Raw genomic sequence first — 18,436 nt, forward strand, 5'->3', positions numbered from 1 at the left:
AATAGGAGGATGAGTTCATTCCCTCCAGTGTGTTGGGAGGATGTGTGATTCCTTCCAGGAGGCGCGTGTGTTCCCCTCCACTTATACAATAAGGAGGATGAGTTTATTCCCTCCAGGAGGATGTGCATTCCCTCCTTTATGAGTTCATGCCCTTGTGATGGGCCATCGTTCGCTGTGAGGAAAGCTCTTGTGATTCCCATTGCGGTTTGCCATACTGCTTTGGAAGCTTCAAATACTGAAGAGGCAGTGGAGCTAGCTGGCCAAGAGGGCACTGTGAAAGTTTGAGTGCTCTCTATCTCCCCTGCTGGTTGATGGACATAACCCATACGTAATGGCTTCATCTGCTATGACTAAAGGAAAGAAAATTACCAAGGTAAGAACCTAATTTTCCCTCATCCACCGCTCATATTTCTTAGACAAACATCTTTTAAGAGACTCTTTTTTTTTTTTTTTTTAAGAAAAACTTTGGGGTCCTCTTACTATGGTAAGCCCTAAAGCATGCTTACCGCAGGATAAAAACCACTACCAAGGGGTTTGCTCAGGCATTCCACAGTAGATTTGTGTTCGATGCATGCTACCCACACACTAAGAAATAGAAAAAAAAAGTTTAGCGCTGGAGGCAGGGAGTAGGCGTGACCAGCACTAATCAGTTAGTGCAGCTACATCACTGTGCACTAACCAATCAGTTTGTGGTTAGTGCAGTATCCCTTACCGCCTAGAAAATAGGTGTTTGTAAGGGCTCACAATCTAATGGTCATGTGCTAATGGGGAAATTATCATGTGGCCATTAATAGAGAAAATAGGAAATGTAGCCATTTTACAGCTGCGCTAAAAGCCTCGTACTAGTGAGAGCACATCTTAGTAAAAGGGCGCCTTTATGAACAATGTATATACTGAGAGAGAGAAATAAAAAATGAGCTTCCCTATGTTTGAAAAAAGTGTCATAGTGGTTTCAGAGGATCTGAAGGCGACGAAACAATGTGACAAGGCGGTGGCCATGGACAGAAGGATGCTAGGCTCCATAGAGAGGGGTTGTTGATGCCCCTCTACAAGTTGTTGGTGAGGCCCCACTTGGGATATTGTGTTCAGTTTTGGAGGCTGTGTCTTATTAAGGATGTCAAAAGACTTGAAGCAGTTCAAAGGAAAGCAACAAAAATGGTATGGTATTTGCGTTGCAAGACATACGAGGAGAGACTTACTGGAGGAAAGGAGAAACAGGGGTGATATGATACAGACATTCAAATATTTGAAAGGTATTAATCTGAAAACAAACCTTTTCCAGAGATGGAAAGATGCTAGAACTATTGGACATGAATTGAGGTTGAAAGGGAGCAGACTGAGGAATGATGTCAGGAAGTATTTTTTCACAGAGATGGTGGTAGATACCTGGAATGCCTTCCCATGGAAGGTGGTGGATATGAAAACGGTAACAGAATTCAAAAAGGCTTGGGATAAACACAAATGAATCCTGTTTAGAAGGAATGGATCCACAGAAGATTAGCGGAAATTCAAAAGCAACACTGGCAGTTGGGAAGCAAAGCCAGTACTGGGCAAACTTTTACAGTCTGCGCTCTGATCGTGGCTGGATAGATTCAGCTTCAGAAGTTGGAGAAAAAGACCAGTCCTGGGCAGACTTCTATGGTCTGTGCCCTAATCGTAGCTGAATAGATTTGGATGGGCAGGAATGGAGCTTTTTGTCAGGATTGCTGGATGTCAGGATTGCTGGATTAATATGCAACCAGCTTGACATACTTAGATTAATATTAAACCAACTTCTGACTTCTGAGAAATCCCCCCCCCCTCCCTCAGGAATACCAAATGGTGCTCAGCTGCCTGCTAGCCCTGTTTTCTTAATTACTCCTGATTAGCATACCTTTTGTCCCATCTGCCAGCAGGGCTCTCTGTGAGAACAAATGAAGCCAGACATAGAGGCTCCATCACTAGGGACTTCAAAGAGGTACAACCTGTAAAAATTGTCACCTTCCTGATGTCAGGATTGCTGGATGTCAGGATTGCTGGAATAATATGAAACCAGCTTGACATACTTAGATTAATATTAAACCAGCTTCTGACTTCTGCAATCCTGACACTTTTCAGGGGCTTCGACATTAAATTCAGAAATTTATGAACAAGGGCAGTGCTGGGCAGACTTCTGTGGTCTGTGCCCTAATGAACAGGTTTGGATGGGCAGGAGTGGAGCTTTTCAGAGGCTTTGACATTAAATTCAGAAATTTTAGAACAAGGGCAGTGATTGGCAGACTTCTACAGTCTATTCTATACCCTGAAAATGGCAAGGACAAATCAAGACCAGGTATACATATGAAGTAACACATACCAAATGTAATGAGTTTATCTTTATTTATTTATTATTAGGATTTATTTACCGCCTTTTTGAAGAAATTCACTCAAGGTGGTGTACAGTAAGAATAGATCAAACCTAAGCAATAGGCAATTACAGTAGTAAAAATATTCAAATAATACAAAGTATGGCATAGTATACTACTTGCTCTACTAGGGACCACTGGTTCACTATCTCAATTTCCATACAATTATCCAATGGTATTAAATATTTGTCTCACAGCTTGAAGTGTAGATTTATTATTATTTTATCAACCCAGGACCTCAACGCTACCAAGCGTGGCTTATTCTATAAAGAATACTTGATCCTGTTTTCTTATTTTCTCAAGAGCGCCATCGCTTATCATTGGTTCTTGTTTTATTTTCTTATTTTCTTGTGGCAGTAGTACCCACAACCAATGTAAAAAAACTCCAAAAAGGAGAAAAAACAATGGTTTCCTGACCCACTCGCCACTGTTACACACCCCTACTGTGAGAGAAATATTTACTCTACTTATTTCCTTGAAATCCAACATGTAACTTTAATATCAATTCTTTGCCTTTTTCTTCTTCTTCACCTATGATTTTTTCTAAATGGACAGCATATAAATTTTGCCCAATCCTGGCTGAACACTTATTTTAACAGCTTGTGTCTTTGCTGTGTTATAACTTGGGGCATTCTGCTTTCCATTACTGCTCCATCTTCCCAACTGATTGGTACATTCTTGCTGTGCTGTCCTGTTTTAACTCCAATCTTATTTCCAATCTCCCTTCTTAATCTCATTCTTTATTTTTCATTTCTTCTACAAGCATGTCTTGTTTCGCTATTGTTATTGCTGCTTCAAGAAGAACTTCTTGAAGGGTGTGTAACAGTGGCGAGTGGGCCAGGAAACCATTGTTTTTTCTCCTTTTTGGAGTTTTTTACATTGGCTGTGGGTACTACCGGCACAAGAAAATAAGAAAATAAAACAAGGACCAATGATAGGAATACAGCTCCAATGAAAAGTGATGGCGCTCTTGAGAAAATAAGAAAACAGGAGCAAGTATTCTTTATAGAATAAGCCACGCTTGGTAGCTTTCAGGTCCTGGGTTGATAAAATAATAATAAATCTACACCTCAAGCTGTGAGACGAATATTTAATACCATTGGATAATTGTATGGAAATTGAGATAGTATACTACTTACAATGTCAACACAATACGTAACAGAACATTTTAATTGATAGTGAAGGGTAAAGCAACGATGAAACATATACCAAGTAACATAGTAAGTGACGGCAGATAAAGACCTGTACAGTCCATCCAGTCTGCCCAACAAGATAAACTCATTTTACTTGATATGCGATACTTTATATATATATATATATACCCGAGTTTGATATAGATGGTAAGAGAGTAAGAAGAGTTAGAAAGTAAGGTGACTAATTTAAAGGAAGTTGCACATGAGGTCAGAGAGATGGCAGTGTGATTAAAAATTTAAAAATGCAAAGCAGTTTTCTAGTGTTTTGCTCTTACAGAAAGAGACAAGATTGCAAAATAACATGTTTGTTGAGGGGTCCTTTTACAAAGCTGCGGCAAAAGGGGGTCTGCACTGGCGTCAGTGCATGTTTTTTGATGCACGCTGAGGCCCCCTTTTACCGCAGCGGGTAAAAGGCAGTTCCATATCATCATGCTGATCAATCCATAGACTGGTGGGTTGTGTCCATCTATCAGCAGGTGGAGATAGAGAGCAATCCTTTTGCCTCCCTATATGTGGTCATGTGCTGCCGGAAACTCCTCAGTATGTTCTCTATCTCAGCAGGTGGTGGTCACACACAGCAGCAGCTCTGGCTAGGCCTCCAAGCCTAATTTTTAGGTTTTGTTGAGTGCCTGGGGTTGAGGGCTCTTCTTGAGCAAGTGCAAACCTGGTGGCGCCAGGTCCCTCCTTTTCTCCCCCCTCCCGCTGGCTCCGTTAAAAAAAAAATAATAATAATTTTGGACGTCCTTAAGGGCGTTTATTTCGACGTTTATTTAAACGTTTATTGCAGCTACTCACTGGGACACCAGGTCGTTACAGCTCGGAGCGAGAAGCAGGTAATTTTTACCTTTTTATAGCGGGCAGGGGGTTCCCCGATTGATCTCCACATGGCCTATGGCGTCGGAGGGCGAGGGCGCGAAGAATCGCTCCCCGGACCGCGTGTGCGCTTCTAGCGGGGATGCGGGGGTTTTAAAGTCTGATTCGCCCTTGTTGGGTGTCAGTTTGGAGGCCGGTCAGTGTCCCGGGTCTTCCTCCGGCGCGGCGGTTTTTCCCGCCATAAACGCCCATCCCCCGCTGCTCGCCTCCGCCATCTTGGCCGGCCACTCTGCTCGGACGGCTTCTTCTTGGGCCGCCCTTGAGCTGGGAGACGTTCATGCCATGGCCGCCCTTGATTTGGGCGACGGCAAAAAAGCGGCTAAAGTTAAGCGCCGTTCTTCCCGCGCGGCTCCTTTGCGGAGTGTCGCGCCAGACGCCATCTTGGATGCGCAGCATGTTGCTTCCCCGCTCTTGCGAGCGCCGGTTGAGGGTGCGTCTAGGGCTGTGGCCCAGGCTGCTGAAATACACAGTCTGGGGGGTTTCTCCCCCGAGTTTATTTTGCTGCTGCATCAGGCTTTCCTTATGCAAAACGCTGCCCCTTCTCCCTTGTCCGATAACGGGGTTGAGGCCCCCGGAAGTAAACGCCCTCGGGTGGATTCCCAGGCCTTAGAGGACGCTGTTTCCTCTGATGTAGATGAGGGCAGCATATCTGAGTTCTCCCAACGGTCCTTTGGGGATTCCTTGGAGGAGACGGATTCCCGCTCGGATGGAGTGGATGACCCCTCTGCAGCGCGGATCTTTCGCTCAGAGGATTTGCCCAACCTGTTACTGCAGGCCATGAGCATTTTGAAGATTTCCTCGCCAGAGGACGTCTCTCCCTCAGCCCCTGTTGGCTCTGCCATTATGCTGGGGACGAAGCGCCCGCCTAGAACCTTCCACGTGCATGATGCCATGCACACCTTAATTTCGGCTCAATGGGATGTCCCAGAAGCGAGCCTCAAAGTGGCTAGGGCTATGTCCCGCCTCTATCCTTTGCCTGAAAGTGAACGTGAGGCCTTTCTTTGGCCTACCGTGGATTCTTTAATCACTGCGGTGACTAAGAAGACGGCGTTGCCGGTGGAAGGTGGCACGGCCCTAAAGGACGCCCAAGACAGAAGATTGGAAGCGGCTTTAAGGTCGTCCTTCGAGGCGGCTGCCTTAAGTTTGCAGGCCTCAGTTTGCGGCTCCTATGTGGCCAGGGCGTGCCTGACGATGGTGCAGCGGGCTTCTCCCTCGGATCCTTCCTTGAGGGCTGACTGGCCGGCCCTAGAATCGGGCTTGGCTTATTTGGCAGACTTACTGTATGATGTCTTGAGAGCCTCGGCTAAAGGCATGGCTCAGACAGTCTCTGCGCGGCGCTGGCTTTGGCTGAAACATTGGTCTGCGGACCACGCCTCTAAGTCCCGCCTGGCTAAGTTGCCTTTTAAAGGCAAGCTGCTCTTTGGGGTCGAGCTGGATAAAATCGTGACCGATCTCAGCACGTCTAAGGGCAAGAGGTTACCAGAGGTCAGGGCTCGGGCCAGTACTCGCCCCGGTATCTCCAGAGGACGGTTTCAAGAAGCCCGTCGGTACCGCCCGGGCAAGTCGGGCTCCTCTGCCCCCTCTTCCTTCAAAAGGAACTTCTCCCCCAAGCAGCATTCCTTTCGCAGAGACCGCCGTCCCGGAGGTACGCCCTCCGGTCCTCCCCCAGGGTCTCGTACTCAATGACGGGGTCCTGGTCCATGGCCCAGTGCAGATTGGAGGACGCCTGTCCTCGTTTCTGGGCGAGTGGACCAAAGTAGCTTCAGACGCTTGGGTGCTGGAAGTCATCAGAGACGGCTACAAGTTAGAGTTCTGCCGACCCTTAAGAGACGGGTTTGTACTCTCTCCCTGCAAGTCTCCGGTCAAAGCTGTGGCAGTGCAGCAGACCTTGGACAACCTGATCCGCCTGGGTGCGGTCGTTCCGGTGCCAGAAAATCAGACTGGCAAGGGACGTTACTCCATTTACTTTGTGGTACCAAAGAAAGGAGGTTCTGTCCGGCCTATCCTCGACCTCAAAGGGGTCAATCGGGCCTTGAAAGTGCGGCACTTTCGCATGGAGACTCTCCGCTCTGTGATAGCGGCAGTGAAGGCAGGAGAGTTCTTGGCTTCCTTGGACATCAAGGAAGCGTACCTGCATATTCCCATCTGGCCTCCTCATCAACGCTTTCTGCGTTTTGCAGTCCTGGGCCGACACTTCCAGTTCAGAGCCCTCCCTTTCGGGTTGGCTACTGCTCCGCGGACCTTCTCCAAAGTAATGGTGGTCATCGCGGCCTTCCTGCGAAAGGAAGGAGTACAAGTCCATCCTTATCTGGACGACTGGTTGATCCGAGTCCCCTCTTATGCAGAGTGCGGCAAAGCTGTGGACCGGGTGGTTGCTCTTTTGAGCTCCCTGGGGTGGATCATCAACTGGAAGAAGAGCCAGCTGCGCCCGACTCAGTCCCTGGAGTATCTGGGAGTTCGATTCGACACCCAAGTGGGCAGAGTGTTCCTGCCAGACAATCGGATTGTCAAGCTTCAGGCTCAGGTGGACCAGTTCCTAGTAGCCTCTCCTCTTCGGGCTTGGGACTATGTGCAGCTGTTGGGCTCTATGACGGCCACGATGGAAGTAGTGCCCTGGGCCAGAGCTCATATGAGACCACTACAACACTCTCTGCTGCAGCGCTGGACTCCGATGTCGGAGGATTATGCTGTGCGCCTTCCCTTGGACCCAGCAGTGCGCAAGGCGCTGAGCTGGTGGATGCAGACAGACAAGTTGTCTGCAGGAATGCCTCTGGTGACCCCGGAATGGATTGTCGTCACGACGGATGCCTCTTTGTCGGGCTGGGGAGCCCACTGCTTGGGAAGGACAGCGCAGGGGCTCTGGTCTCCTGCAGAGGCAAAGTGGTCTATCAACCTCCTGGAACTCAGAGCCATTCGGTTGGCGCTTTTGGAGTTCATCCCGGTACTGGCGTTGAAGCCAGTACGGGTCCTGTCGGACAATGCCACGGCTATGGCCTATGTCAACCGCCAGGGAGGTACCAAGAGCGCCCCTCTAGCCAAGGAGGCCATGAATCTATGCCAGTGGGCGGAAGCGAACCTGGAACAGCTGTCAGCGGCCCACATTGCCGGAGTCATGAATGTCAAGGCGGACTTTCTCAGTCGCCATACCTTGGAGCCCGGAGAGTGGCAGCTATCTGCTCAGGCGTTCTTGGACATCACGAAGCGCTGGGGCCAGCCGAGCCTAGATCTGATGGCGTCATCGGCCAATTGCCAAGTGCCACGCTTTTTCAGCAGAGGACGGGACCCTCGATCCCTGGGAGTAGATGCTCTTCTCCAACAGTGGCCGACACAAGAGCTTCTCTATGTGTTCCCGCCCTGGCCCATGTTGGGCAGGGTGCTAGACCGGGTGGCAAAGCATCCGGGCCGGATAATCCTGGTGGGTCCGGACTGGCCCAGACGTCCCTGGTATGCGGACTTGATCAGGCTCTCAGTCGACGATCCTCTGCGGCTGCCAGTGGAGCAGGGCCTGTTACATCAGGGTCCCGTGGTGATGGAGGATCCCTCCCCCTTTGGTCTTACGGCCTGGCTATTGAGCGGCAGCGTCTGAGAAAGAAGGGCTTCTCAGACAAGGTCATCGCCACTATGCTGAGAGCGAGGAAGCGCTCTACTTCTACTGCTTACGCCAGGGTTTGGCGTATCTTTGCAGCGTGGTGTGAAGCAGGCTCACTTTCTCCCTTCACTGCTCCAATTTCTTCAGTGTTGGCGTTCCTGCAAGAAGGTCTGGAGAAAGGCCTGTCGCTCAGTTCCCTTAAAGTCCAGGTAGCGGCTCTTACTTGCTTCAGGGGCCGCCTGAAGGGTGTTTCCCTGGCTTCGCAGCCAGATGTGGTGCGCTTTCTCAAGGGAGTTAATCACCTGCGCCCTCCTCTGCACTCAGTGGTGCCTGAGTGGAATCTCAACCTGGTGCTAAGAGCATTGCAGAAGCCGCCTTTTGAACCCTTGTCGAGGGCATCTCTGAAAGACCTGACGTTGAAAGCAGTCTTTTTGGTGGCTATCACTTCAGCCAGAAGAGTTTCCGAGCTCCAGGCGCTCTCATGTAGAGAGCCTTTTCTGCAGTTCACTGAGGCAGGAGTGACTATTCGCACAGTGCCTTCCTTCCTGCCCAAGATTGTTTCTCGCTTCCATGTGAATCAGCAGCTCTGTCTCCCTTCCTTTCGTAGGGAGGACTACCCAGAGGAATACTCTGCTCTCAAATATCAGGATGTGAGACGTGTCATCATCAGATACTTGGAAGTGACCAATGATTTCCGGAAATCGGATCATCTGTTTGTCCTGTTTGCAGGTCCTCGTAAGGGTCTGCAGGCTGCTAAGCCTACAGTGGCAAGATGGGTCAAGGAAGCCATTGCAGCGGCTTATGTGGCCGCGGGGAAGGTGCCGCCTATCCAGCTGAAGGCTCACTCCACTAGAGCTCAGGTGGCCTCGATGGCAGAGGCCGGGTCCGTCTCCTTGGAAGAGATTTGCAAGGCGGCAACTTGGGCTTCGGCCCATACCTTCTCTAGGCACTACCGCTTGACTTTGGCTGCTCGGGCGGAGGCCCGGTTTGGAGCTTCAGTGTTGCGGTCAGGGATTTCTATGTCCCGCCCTGGGTGAGTACTGCTTCGGTACATCCCACCAGTCTATGGATTGATCAGCATGATGATATGGAAGGTAAAATTATGTATCATACCTGATAATTTTCTTTCCATTAATCATAGCTGATCAATCCATAGCCCCTCCCAGATATCTGTACTGTTTATATTCTGGTTGCATTTCAGGTTCAAGTTTAGTCTTCAGTTCCTGTTCAGGAGGACTTCGTGTTCAAGTTTTTCAATGAATTCTTCAAGAGTTGAGACAAATTTGTGTTACAGTGAGCTGCTGCATTCTTCTCCCCTCCGTTTTACGGGGCTGGATTGAGACTTAAATTCTGCCGGCGCTCCCTCCCGCTTCATGCGGCAGTAGGGCAGTTTTGTACCCCTCCCGCTTCGGCGGTGTTAGGGTCAGTCAGCTCCTCCCGCGGTTGCGGTTGCAGGATAAGCCAGATCCCCCTGCATCGGCGGGTGTGGTGTCCCTCCCCCGCTCCGCGGGGATGAGCTGGACGGATTCCCCTCCCCCACTTGTGTGGGGATGAGCTGGGTTAATTCCCCTCCCCCGTTTCGGTGGTGGTGAGCTGGGCAGAGTGTCCCTTCGTGGGTGTAATTCTCTAAGTGCTGAGCCTGCGGATGGAGCTTGGATATCGACATACTGAGGAGTTTCCGGCAGCACATGACCACATATAGGGAGGCAAAAGGATTGCTCTCTATCTCCACCTGCTGGTAGATGGACACAACCCACCAGTCTATGGATTGATCAGCTATGATTAATGGAAAGAAAATTATCAGGTATGATACATAATTTTACCGTCTTTGTTTTTTTTTTCAAGAAATGGTCGTGCTGCAAGTGAAGTAGTTGCCCCTCATCTATTTTGGGAGGGAACACTTACCCGCTCGCAGCACTGCCTGATTTCCGCCAGATACACACTGGGGGTATAAAAATTGAAATATTTTTGTAGCGCCGGAAATGACGTGCGCTGGGGGAGGGAACTACCACCAGGCTGTTGTGATAGCCCGGCGGTACTGCCCTTTTAGTGAGCGGTTATCCTGCATTGGGCTTACCGCTGCTTCTTAAAAGGGCCCCTGAGTGCTATGTTTTGTCTTGGTATTTATACAACAAAATCTTGACCACAAGTACCAAATTGGAGTTATTTACATTTCAAAATGTCTTAAGACAAGATTGTTTTATTTATAGTGGTTACCGATTATTATAGCTCCATTTTCCCCATTGCACTGATTGTTAGTCATGGAATTGGTAGAATTCTCTTTATTTTCCAAAAAACTCTTTTCTATTGGATTTATTGGGCATATATTTGCATATTTGAAAGATGTTTAATGATAACTGCTACTATCATTTGCACATGATGCAGCAATATGATTTTCATATATATGCTAAGAACTATATTCATGGCTTGCTTATCTAAACATATTGTATATGCCAGTGGTTCCCAAACCTGGCTCTGGAGGCACCCCAGCCAGCCAGGCCTTCCGGACACTCACAATGAATATTCTTGAAAGAGCTTTGCATAAGTACATAAGTAATGCCATACTGGGAAAAGACCAAGGGTCCATCGAGCCCAGCATCCTGTCCACGACAGCGGCCAATCCAGGCCAAGGGCACCTGGCAAGCTTCCCAAACGTACAAACATTCTATACATGTTATTCCTGGAATTTTGGATTTTTCCAAGTCCGTTTAGTAGCGGTTTATGGACTTGTCCTTTAGGAAACCGTCCAACCCCTTTTTAAACTCTGCTAAGCTAACCGCCTTCACCACTTTCTCCGGCAACGAATTCCAGAGTTTAATTACACGTTGGGTGAAGAAAAATTTTCTCCGATTTGTTTTAAATTTACTACACTGTAGTTTCATCGCATGCCCCCTAGTCCTAGTATTTTTGGAAAGCGTGAACAGACGCTTCACATCCACCTGTTCCACTCCACTCATTATTTTATATACCTCTATCATGTCTCCCCTCAGCCGTCTCTTCTCCAAGCTGTATAGCCCTAGCCTCCTTAGTCTTTCTTCATAGGGAAGTCGTCCCATCCCCGCTATCATTTTAGTCGCCCTTCACTGCACCTTTTCCAATTCTACTATATCTTTCTTGAGATGCGGCGACCAGAATTGAACACAATACTCAAGGTGCAGTCGCACCATGGAGCGATACAACGGCATTATAACATCCTCACACCTGTTTTCCATACCTTTCCTAATAATACCCAACATTCTATTCGCTTTCTTAGCCGCAGCAGCACACTGAGCAGAAGGTTTCAGTGCATGCACTGTCTCCACTTCATGCAAATCTCTCTCATGCATATTCACCGTGGACATCCCGAAAACCTGACTGGCTAGGATACCTACAGGACCAGGCTTGGGAACCACTGGCATATTCTTAAGCGTAATGTTTTTTTATTTGGATAACATTTGATTAAATCATATTAAATTGTGAGATGTAATTAGCAATTATAAATTATTTTAACACAGCTTATCTTTGTTTCCACAAATATATATAGTTTTTGTATTTGTATTTTTTTTTGTATTAATTTTCAGTAGTTTTACATTTGGATGTCATCTCACTGAGATGTTAAGGAAGCTACCACAATACTTTATCTGTGATTGACATATTAATGTTACATACACTTATTTTTATTTTTTCTTATACATGTTAAAGTTATGCTTTTATCTTCCGTATTTTATTTATGTATAGACCCTTGATGCAGGCAATCAGCCGAAACATGGGCCATGTCTGGTCCTTCAATAAATTTTGCTTCCCCCAGTTTCTCCTTTTTGTTACTGTTTCCGTCTGGGCCCACTACACTCTACTACTTCTGCTGTTTGGTTTATGTTGCTGTTTCCTTTTGGTTTGTTCACTCAATAAGATTACTATCCGTAGAGATCTTGTTGAGGAAATATTTTCCTGAGGTGCTTTAACTCTCTAACTCTGAGACTGGCAGTATATCTGTGACAAATGAAATGGATGGATGTTAGAAAAATCATAGTTTTAGATTTCTCCATTTCCTGAAATCTTCCGAAGATAATCCTCCAAGGGCAGTCCTCCTGGTTTCATTTATATCTGAGAGGGATAAAGATTATGGTGTTGATATTCAGCTGGTGCTGGTGAGTGTGGGTTTTTTTAGCTGGCGCCTGTGTTATTCCCGGAAATTCAGTGCTGGGCTATGCCGGGCACCGGCATTAAATATCTGCCCTGATGCGGTCAGCTATCTCCATATACAGTTAAGTACAATATTCAGCATTTAACTGCATAAGCAACACCTTACAAAGATAAAACTGACACTTGCAGTCCGATTTTATTGCTAAACTTATGAGGTTAAGTGCTGAATATTGACACTTAACCTCATAAGTGCCGACTCTGCCCCTGGACTGCTCACAAAATAGCCAGCTTCGAGTTTAGCGGTCTGTGATGATAATTCCATTTTTGACTGGTTAAATCACTTTGAATATCGACCCCAATGATTTTTAAGTCTTATTTTAAATACAAAGGGCCAAATATTCAAAGTGATTTAAGGGACAGGAGAGGCAAAAAACCATGTGTAGATTATAAAATATTATAATCTATGCATGTAATTACACACCCCACCCATATTCTGTCCAAACTTTGCCTATATGAATGACCACCCACAAAGTGCCCACCACTTCATCCAGACATGTACTTACAGAATACCGCTTAGCTGGAAACTGCTCATCTACACTGGCATTTATGTGCATTTTTGCCACTAAAACTAGGCAGCTCCTTTTAGATTCCCCCTTGGAGGGCAGTTCTATATATAACAGGGTGCCTATTAGGAGCATATTCTATAAATAAAAGTAGGTGCCTACTTTCCTTTGTATAACTGGATATATATGCAGATATGCAGTTAGATAAGTAGCTGGTGTAAATGCTTATGCCTGGTTACCAGAAATATAAGTGTAACCAGTGCTTTTTTTGTGCCGGTACGCAACGGTACGGCGTACCGGCACCTTTTTCTCCTCCTCCCCTCCCCTCCCATTACTTCCAGCGATTCTCCGCCTCTCTCCTGCCCTCCCATCGACGTGCAGCGATTTTTCCGTCCCTCCCCTGCCCTCACCTCTCTCATATCCAGCGATTCTTCGTCCCCCAGGGTCTTCCTTCACTGCCTGTCAGCCAGTCGGACTCAGAAGCGAACGGTACAGGCAACGATTGGCTGGCAGCGTCGTAGCTTCCCTCTGCAAGTCCCGCCTATGCGTAAACAGGAAGTTGTAGGCGGGACATGCAAAGGGAAGCTACGACGCTGCCAGCCAATCGCTGCCTGCACCGTTCGCTTCTGAGTCCGACGCTAGCTGGCAGGCAGTGAAGGAGGATGCTGAGGGACGAAGAATCGCTGGATATGAGAGAGGTGAGGGCAGGGGAGGGACAGAAAAATCGCTGCACGTCGATGGGAGGGCAGGGGAGAGGCGGAGAATCGCTGGAAATAATGGGAGGGAAGGGCAGGGGAGAGAGAACTGCTGGAAATCAATGGGATGGGAGGGAAGAGCAGGGGAGAGAGAATTGCTGGACATGGGATGGGAGGGAAGAGCAGGGGAGAGAGAATTGCTGGACATGGGAGGGAAGGGCAGGGGAGAGAGAATTGCTGGAAATCAATGGGATGGGAGGGAAGGGCAGGGGAGAGAGAATTGCTGGACATGGGATGGGAGGGAAGAGCAGGGGAGAGAGAATTGCTGGACATGGGAGGGAAGGGCAGGGGAGAGAGAATTGCTGGAAATCAATGGGATGGGAGGGAAGGGCAGGGGAGAGAGAATTGCTGGACATGGGATGGGAGGGAAGAGCAGGGGAGAGAGAATTGCTGGACATGGGAGGGAAGGGCAGGGGAGAGAGAATTGCTGGAAATCAATGGGATGGGAGGGAAGGGCAGGGGAGAGAGAATTGCTGGACATGGGATGGGAGGGAAGGGCAGGGGAGAGAGAATTGCTGGAAATCAATGGGATGGGAGGGAAGGGCAGGGGAGAGAGAATTGGACATGGGATGGGAGGGAAGGGCAGGGGAGAGAGAATTGCTGGAAATCAATGGGATGGGAGGGAAGGGCAAGGGAGAGAGAATTGCTGGACATGGGAAGGGTAGGGGAGAGAGAATTGCTGGAAATCAATGGGAGGGAAGGGCAGGGGAGAGAGAATTGCTGGACATGGGAAGGGCAGGGGAGAGAGAATTGCTGGACATTGGATGGGCTGGGAGGGAAGGGCAAGGGAGAGAGAATTGCTGGACATGTGAAGGGCAGGGGAGAGAGAATTGCTGGACATGGGAGGGAAGGGCAGGGGAGAGAGAATTGCTGGACATGGGATGGGAGGGAAGGGCAGGGGAGAGAGAATTGCTGGACATTGATGGGAGGGCAGGGATGAGATAATTGCTGATCATGGAGGGGAGGGCAGGCAAGATAGAATTGCTGGACATGGAGGGGAGAGAGGAGAATTGCTGGACGGGGAGGGGAGGACAGGGAAGAGAGAATTGCTGGACATGGAGGGGAGAGAGGAGAATCGCTGGACAGGGAAGAGAGAATTGCTGGACATGGATGAGAGGAGAGAGAGGAGAAATGCTAGAAATGGATGGAGAGGAGAGCAGGAGATAGAGGAGAATTGCTGGACATGGATGGAGGAGTTGGCTAGGAGAGAGGAGAAATGCTGACTTGGATGGAGGAGAGGAGAGAGAATTATTGCTTTATATGGATATAGAGGAGGAAGAGAGATGAGAAATGCTGGACATGGATGGAGGGGGAGAGAGAGGAGAAGTGCTGGACATGAATGGAGGGGAGGAAAGAAAAAAGAAGATGCACATGGATGGAGATGAGGGAAAGGGAAGAGGAGAAAAACTGCACATGGATGGAGAAAATAGGCAAAAGCTGGATCCATGTTATACCTCCTCCAGTCAATTCCATGGAGGAGGACCCAGCTTTTACTTATGGATGCAGGGCAACAAAAGAAGAAGAAAGGAGGAAAGTAAAGAAATAAATGGAAAGAAAGCCCTGGAAACGGAGTTAAGAGAACAGATAGAGAGCAGCAGAATCAGAGACTGGGACCAATATGGATAGAAAAACAAAGTCACCAGACAACAAAGGTAGAAAAAATCATTTTATTTTCATTTTAGTGTTTGGAATTTGTCTTATTTTGCACTGGGTATACCGGAGCTGTAAGAGCTTACAGAAATTATTTATAATGAAAAAAAAATCACATTATTTTTTCTCCTATACTAGTATAATATTTTCAATGATGTCTGTTTATATGCGCCATGGCTGGTAAAAGGGGTGTGGCTAATGTGGGTGTGGCTATAATAGGGGCGGTGCCATGTGTGGTGACCCCGCCCACAATGAGTACCGGCACCTTTTTTTCTACAAAAAAAGCACTGAGTGTAACCTAAAGTAATCTACAAGTTACATGCTTGTGAGTCCCGCCCATGCTCCACCCAGACTCTGCCTATGTGTGTGTCCATCTGTCAAATATGTGCATATGTTATGTAAAATATGTGCATATTTACATAATAGTACTGAGGTGGAATTATGGCATTTATATGAGTATGTGCACACATACTACAACTTACTACTACTTATCATGTCTATAGCGCTACTAGACGTACGCAGCGCTGTACACTTGAACATGAAGAGACAGTCCTTGCTCGACAGAGCTTACAATCTAATTAGGACAAACAGGACAAACAAGAGATAAGGGAATATTAAAGTGAGGATGATAAAATAAGGGTTCTGAACAAGGGTTAGGAGTTAAAAGCAGTATCAAAAAGGTGGGCTTTTAGCTTAGATTTGAAGACGACCAGAGATGGCTCGTATGTCATTATTCTAATCATTGGCATGTATTCACTTTATAGAATTACTCCCACAGTGTGCACAAGCTTGAAAACTCAATCTATATTACTTTAAAACTCTAACCATTCTAACAACAGATGTGGTAAGTTTTGTGCAAAGTTGACAAAAAGTTAAGGGCCCTGTTTACTAAGCCGCACTGTAGGTGTGCTATTGTTTTTAGTGTGCACCAATGCCAGAGACACCCATAGGAATATATTGGTGTCTCTAGAGTTAGCGCGCCTTAGTAAACAGGGCCCTAAATTTTGGTGCAGTCTCTGAAAATTGCCCCCTAAATGTAGGGTAACTGTAGACTTTGCCCCAAAGCAGTCTGAAAATTGCCTCCTTTAGTATGCTGAATATAACACTCTTCTAATAGCCTAAATTTATAATATTTGTATTATTTTAGAAAATACTTATGCTATTTTGTTAATTATTTTGTCTGAAAATTCTTTTCTTCAATTTCTAGATATTTAGAATTATTCGTAGTGCTGTGGGACAGAAGAATCTCGCATCCAAAACTTTGATGGATGAAAGATTTCTCATTTAATACACTGGAAAAGTGAATGGCTGTATCCAGAAGCAGTTTATGACATAATCAGGATATATGGTTTTTTTTCAATTTACTTTTGTGATAGTCTGTAAATATCAATATGAATCCATTTGTACATTTATTTTGTACTGACTAGAGAAAGCTTATTTTTAAACTTCCTTGTTTGTGTTGTTCTTGTATAAAATTAACCCACTTTCCCAACCGTTTTGGAAAGAACGTAGCCTCATAATTATGGCTTTATTAAAGGCAGTGTTCAGGAGCGCCAAAGTTAGATAATACAGTATTACAAATTTTTTCTACTTGTACCAGAAGAACTAGAAAAAATGGAGGTTAAGTTATAACACTAAAAAGTTGATATAGCAAAGAAAATGTGCTTTATAGAAATATGAAAGGCATGAATTTTACTTACTAGATAAATATCATGGGCTAGATTTACTTCAGTACAGTAAAGTTTTACATATACTGCATGTTGAGTGCTAAAATTAGTACACTCTAACTTCTGTGTTAACTGTTGAGAGCCTCCCCAGCCAGGGCCAACCCTACCCACAAGTTTTTGGTTTTTTTTTTGTACATGGCCCTACTTTTCAGCCCTGCTTTCAATCTCTATGAACATGTAGTTGAGCCTCTGTAATGAGTTTTTGCATCTAGTCCTGCAACCCGTTGCATCTTCCTCAAGCTGCTTCTGTCACCAGCCTCTTCCCATATAGTTAATACAGAGAAAATATCTTCATTTTGTAATAACTGCATGGTAGATAATGTGATGCAGTTTGCTGCCCCTTTTCAGGTTGTCCCCCATTCACAAAAGATCGACCTTCACTGTGCTACATTTTATGTCACATTAAAAACCAATTGGCCCTGTGTATGAAAGTGCAAAAAAGATTTTAAGAAAGTGTGCTTTGCCCTAAAAATAGTGCAAAAACACCTGGAAATAGGCAAAAATGCTAAACTGCAGGTATTTTGTGCTATATTTTGCACAAAATGGACTTTTGCAAGTTCACTTTTTAGTACAATAGTTGGGGCTGGGGGTAGTCGGGCACACTGGACCGCCAGGGAGTCAAATTCTCCCCTCCCCAGGAGAGGAGGTCAGTGGAGGGTCCTCCAGTTCCAGCCAGAGGGCCCTTTAATTTTCACCCATTGTCTTGAGAAGGGGCATATTTAAATTCCTCATGCATTGCCACAGCCTGGAACATGTGAAAATTGTCGCTTTGGCAATGCACGAGAAATGCCTTGCAAAGTATATCTGTATGTGTAAATGAGCCAAGAGCTCATTGTCATCTTGTAGCTATTGAAATGTGTGCTAACTGCATCCATGTTAACTATAAAATGCAGTCTCCAACTATTTGCCACCCATGTCCCATAAGCCTCAGAAAAGAGAAGTTTTAAGCTTAGCCCTAAAACATGCCAAGAGCTGGTCAAGACATAGGTCAAGGGGGTAAAGGTCCAATGGGTAGGGCCCATCACAGAGAATATCCTATTCCTAATAATGTAGAGATAAACAGAGTTAAAACACTGGATTTGGAGGTGGTGGTGCTGACATGAATGCAAAACTGGGGAAGGATGGTAGGGTAGCAAGAATTGGGAAAGATATATAGGGTGTCCTGAGTAATTGATTTGATACACCAATAAAAGTATTTTGTTCACAATTATTTTTTTCATGTTTTCTTATTGTAATGGTAGTTCTTGGTGCTACATTCATTAAGGTCCTCTGCTGGCCTGCACATGTTTGAAGTACAATGTAAATCTTAGGTACAACAATTATGAACAGGAAACAATGACTAACGACTATGTACTAAACTGCATTAGAATCATCTTTTTTTAACAATTGGTAAATGAATGTTAGCAATATATATGGCACCTAATGTACTAAAGAACATAAAGCCTTTAGGGCATCGTGCTAAAAAAAAGAAAAGTAGTTTGTTAGCTGTCCCATTTGGGGCCTCTGTTCTTCTTGGCCCCTCATCCAAATTCCAACATCAAGAGGTCTTGGTACCCCAATTCCTCTCCCCTTTCCCTCAT

The 18,436-nt window shown here is 46.3% G+C and overlaps 1 protein-coding gene across 1 annotated transcript in view; it reads left to right on the top strand.

Annotated features, from left to right (window-relative positions):
- TMEM67 (transmembrane protein 67) overlaps nucleotides 1-18,037 on the top strand; it is a 465,663-nt gene extending 447,626 nt beyond the window's left edge. Inside the window, 1 exon segment of the mRNA XM_030216600.1 lies at nucleotides 16,337-18,037. Within this exon segment, the coding sequence (XP_030072460.1) occupies nucleotides 16,337-16,417 (81 nt within the window). The 3' untranslated portion in view covers nucleotides 16,418-18,037.
- Nucleotides 18,038-18,436: the final 399 nt, after the last annotated feature.

Source organism: Microcaecilia unicolor, chromosome 1, assembly GCF_901765095.1.
Source record: "Microcaecilia unicolor chromosome 1, aMicUni1.1, whole genome shotgun sequence".
In the NCBI taxonomy this organism is placed as follows: domain Eukaryota; kingdom Metazoa; phylum Chordata; class Amphibia; order Gymnophiona; family Siphonopidae; genus Microcaecilia; species Microcaecilia unicolor.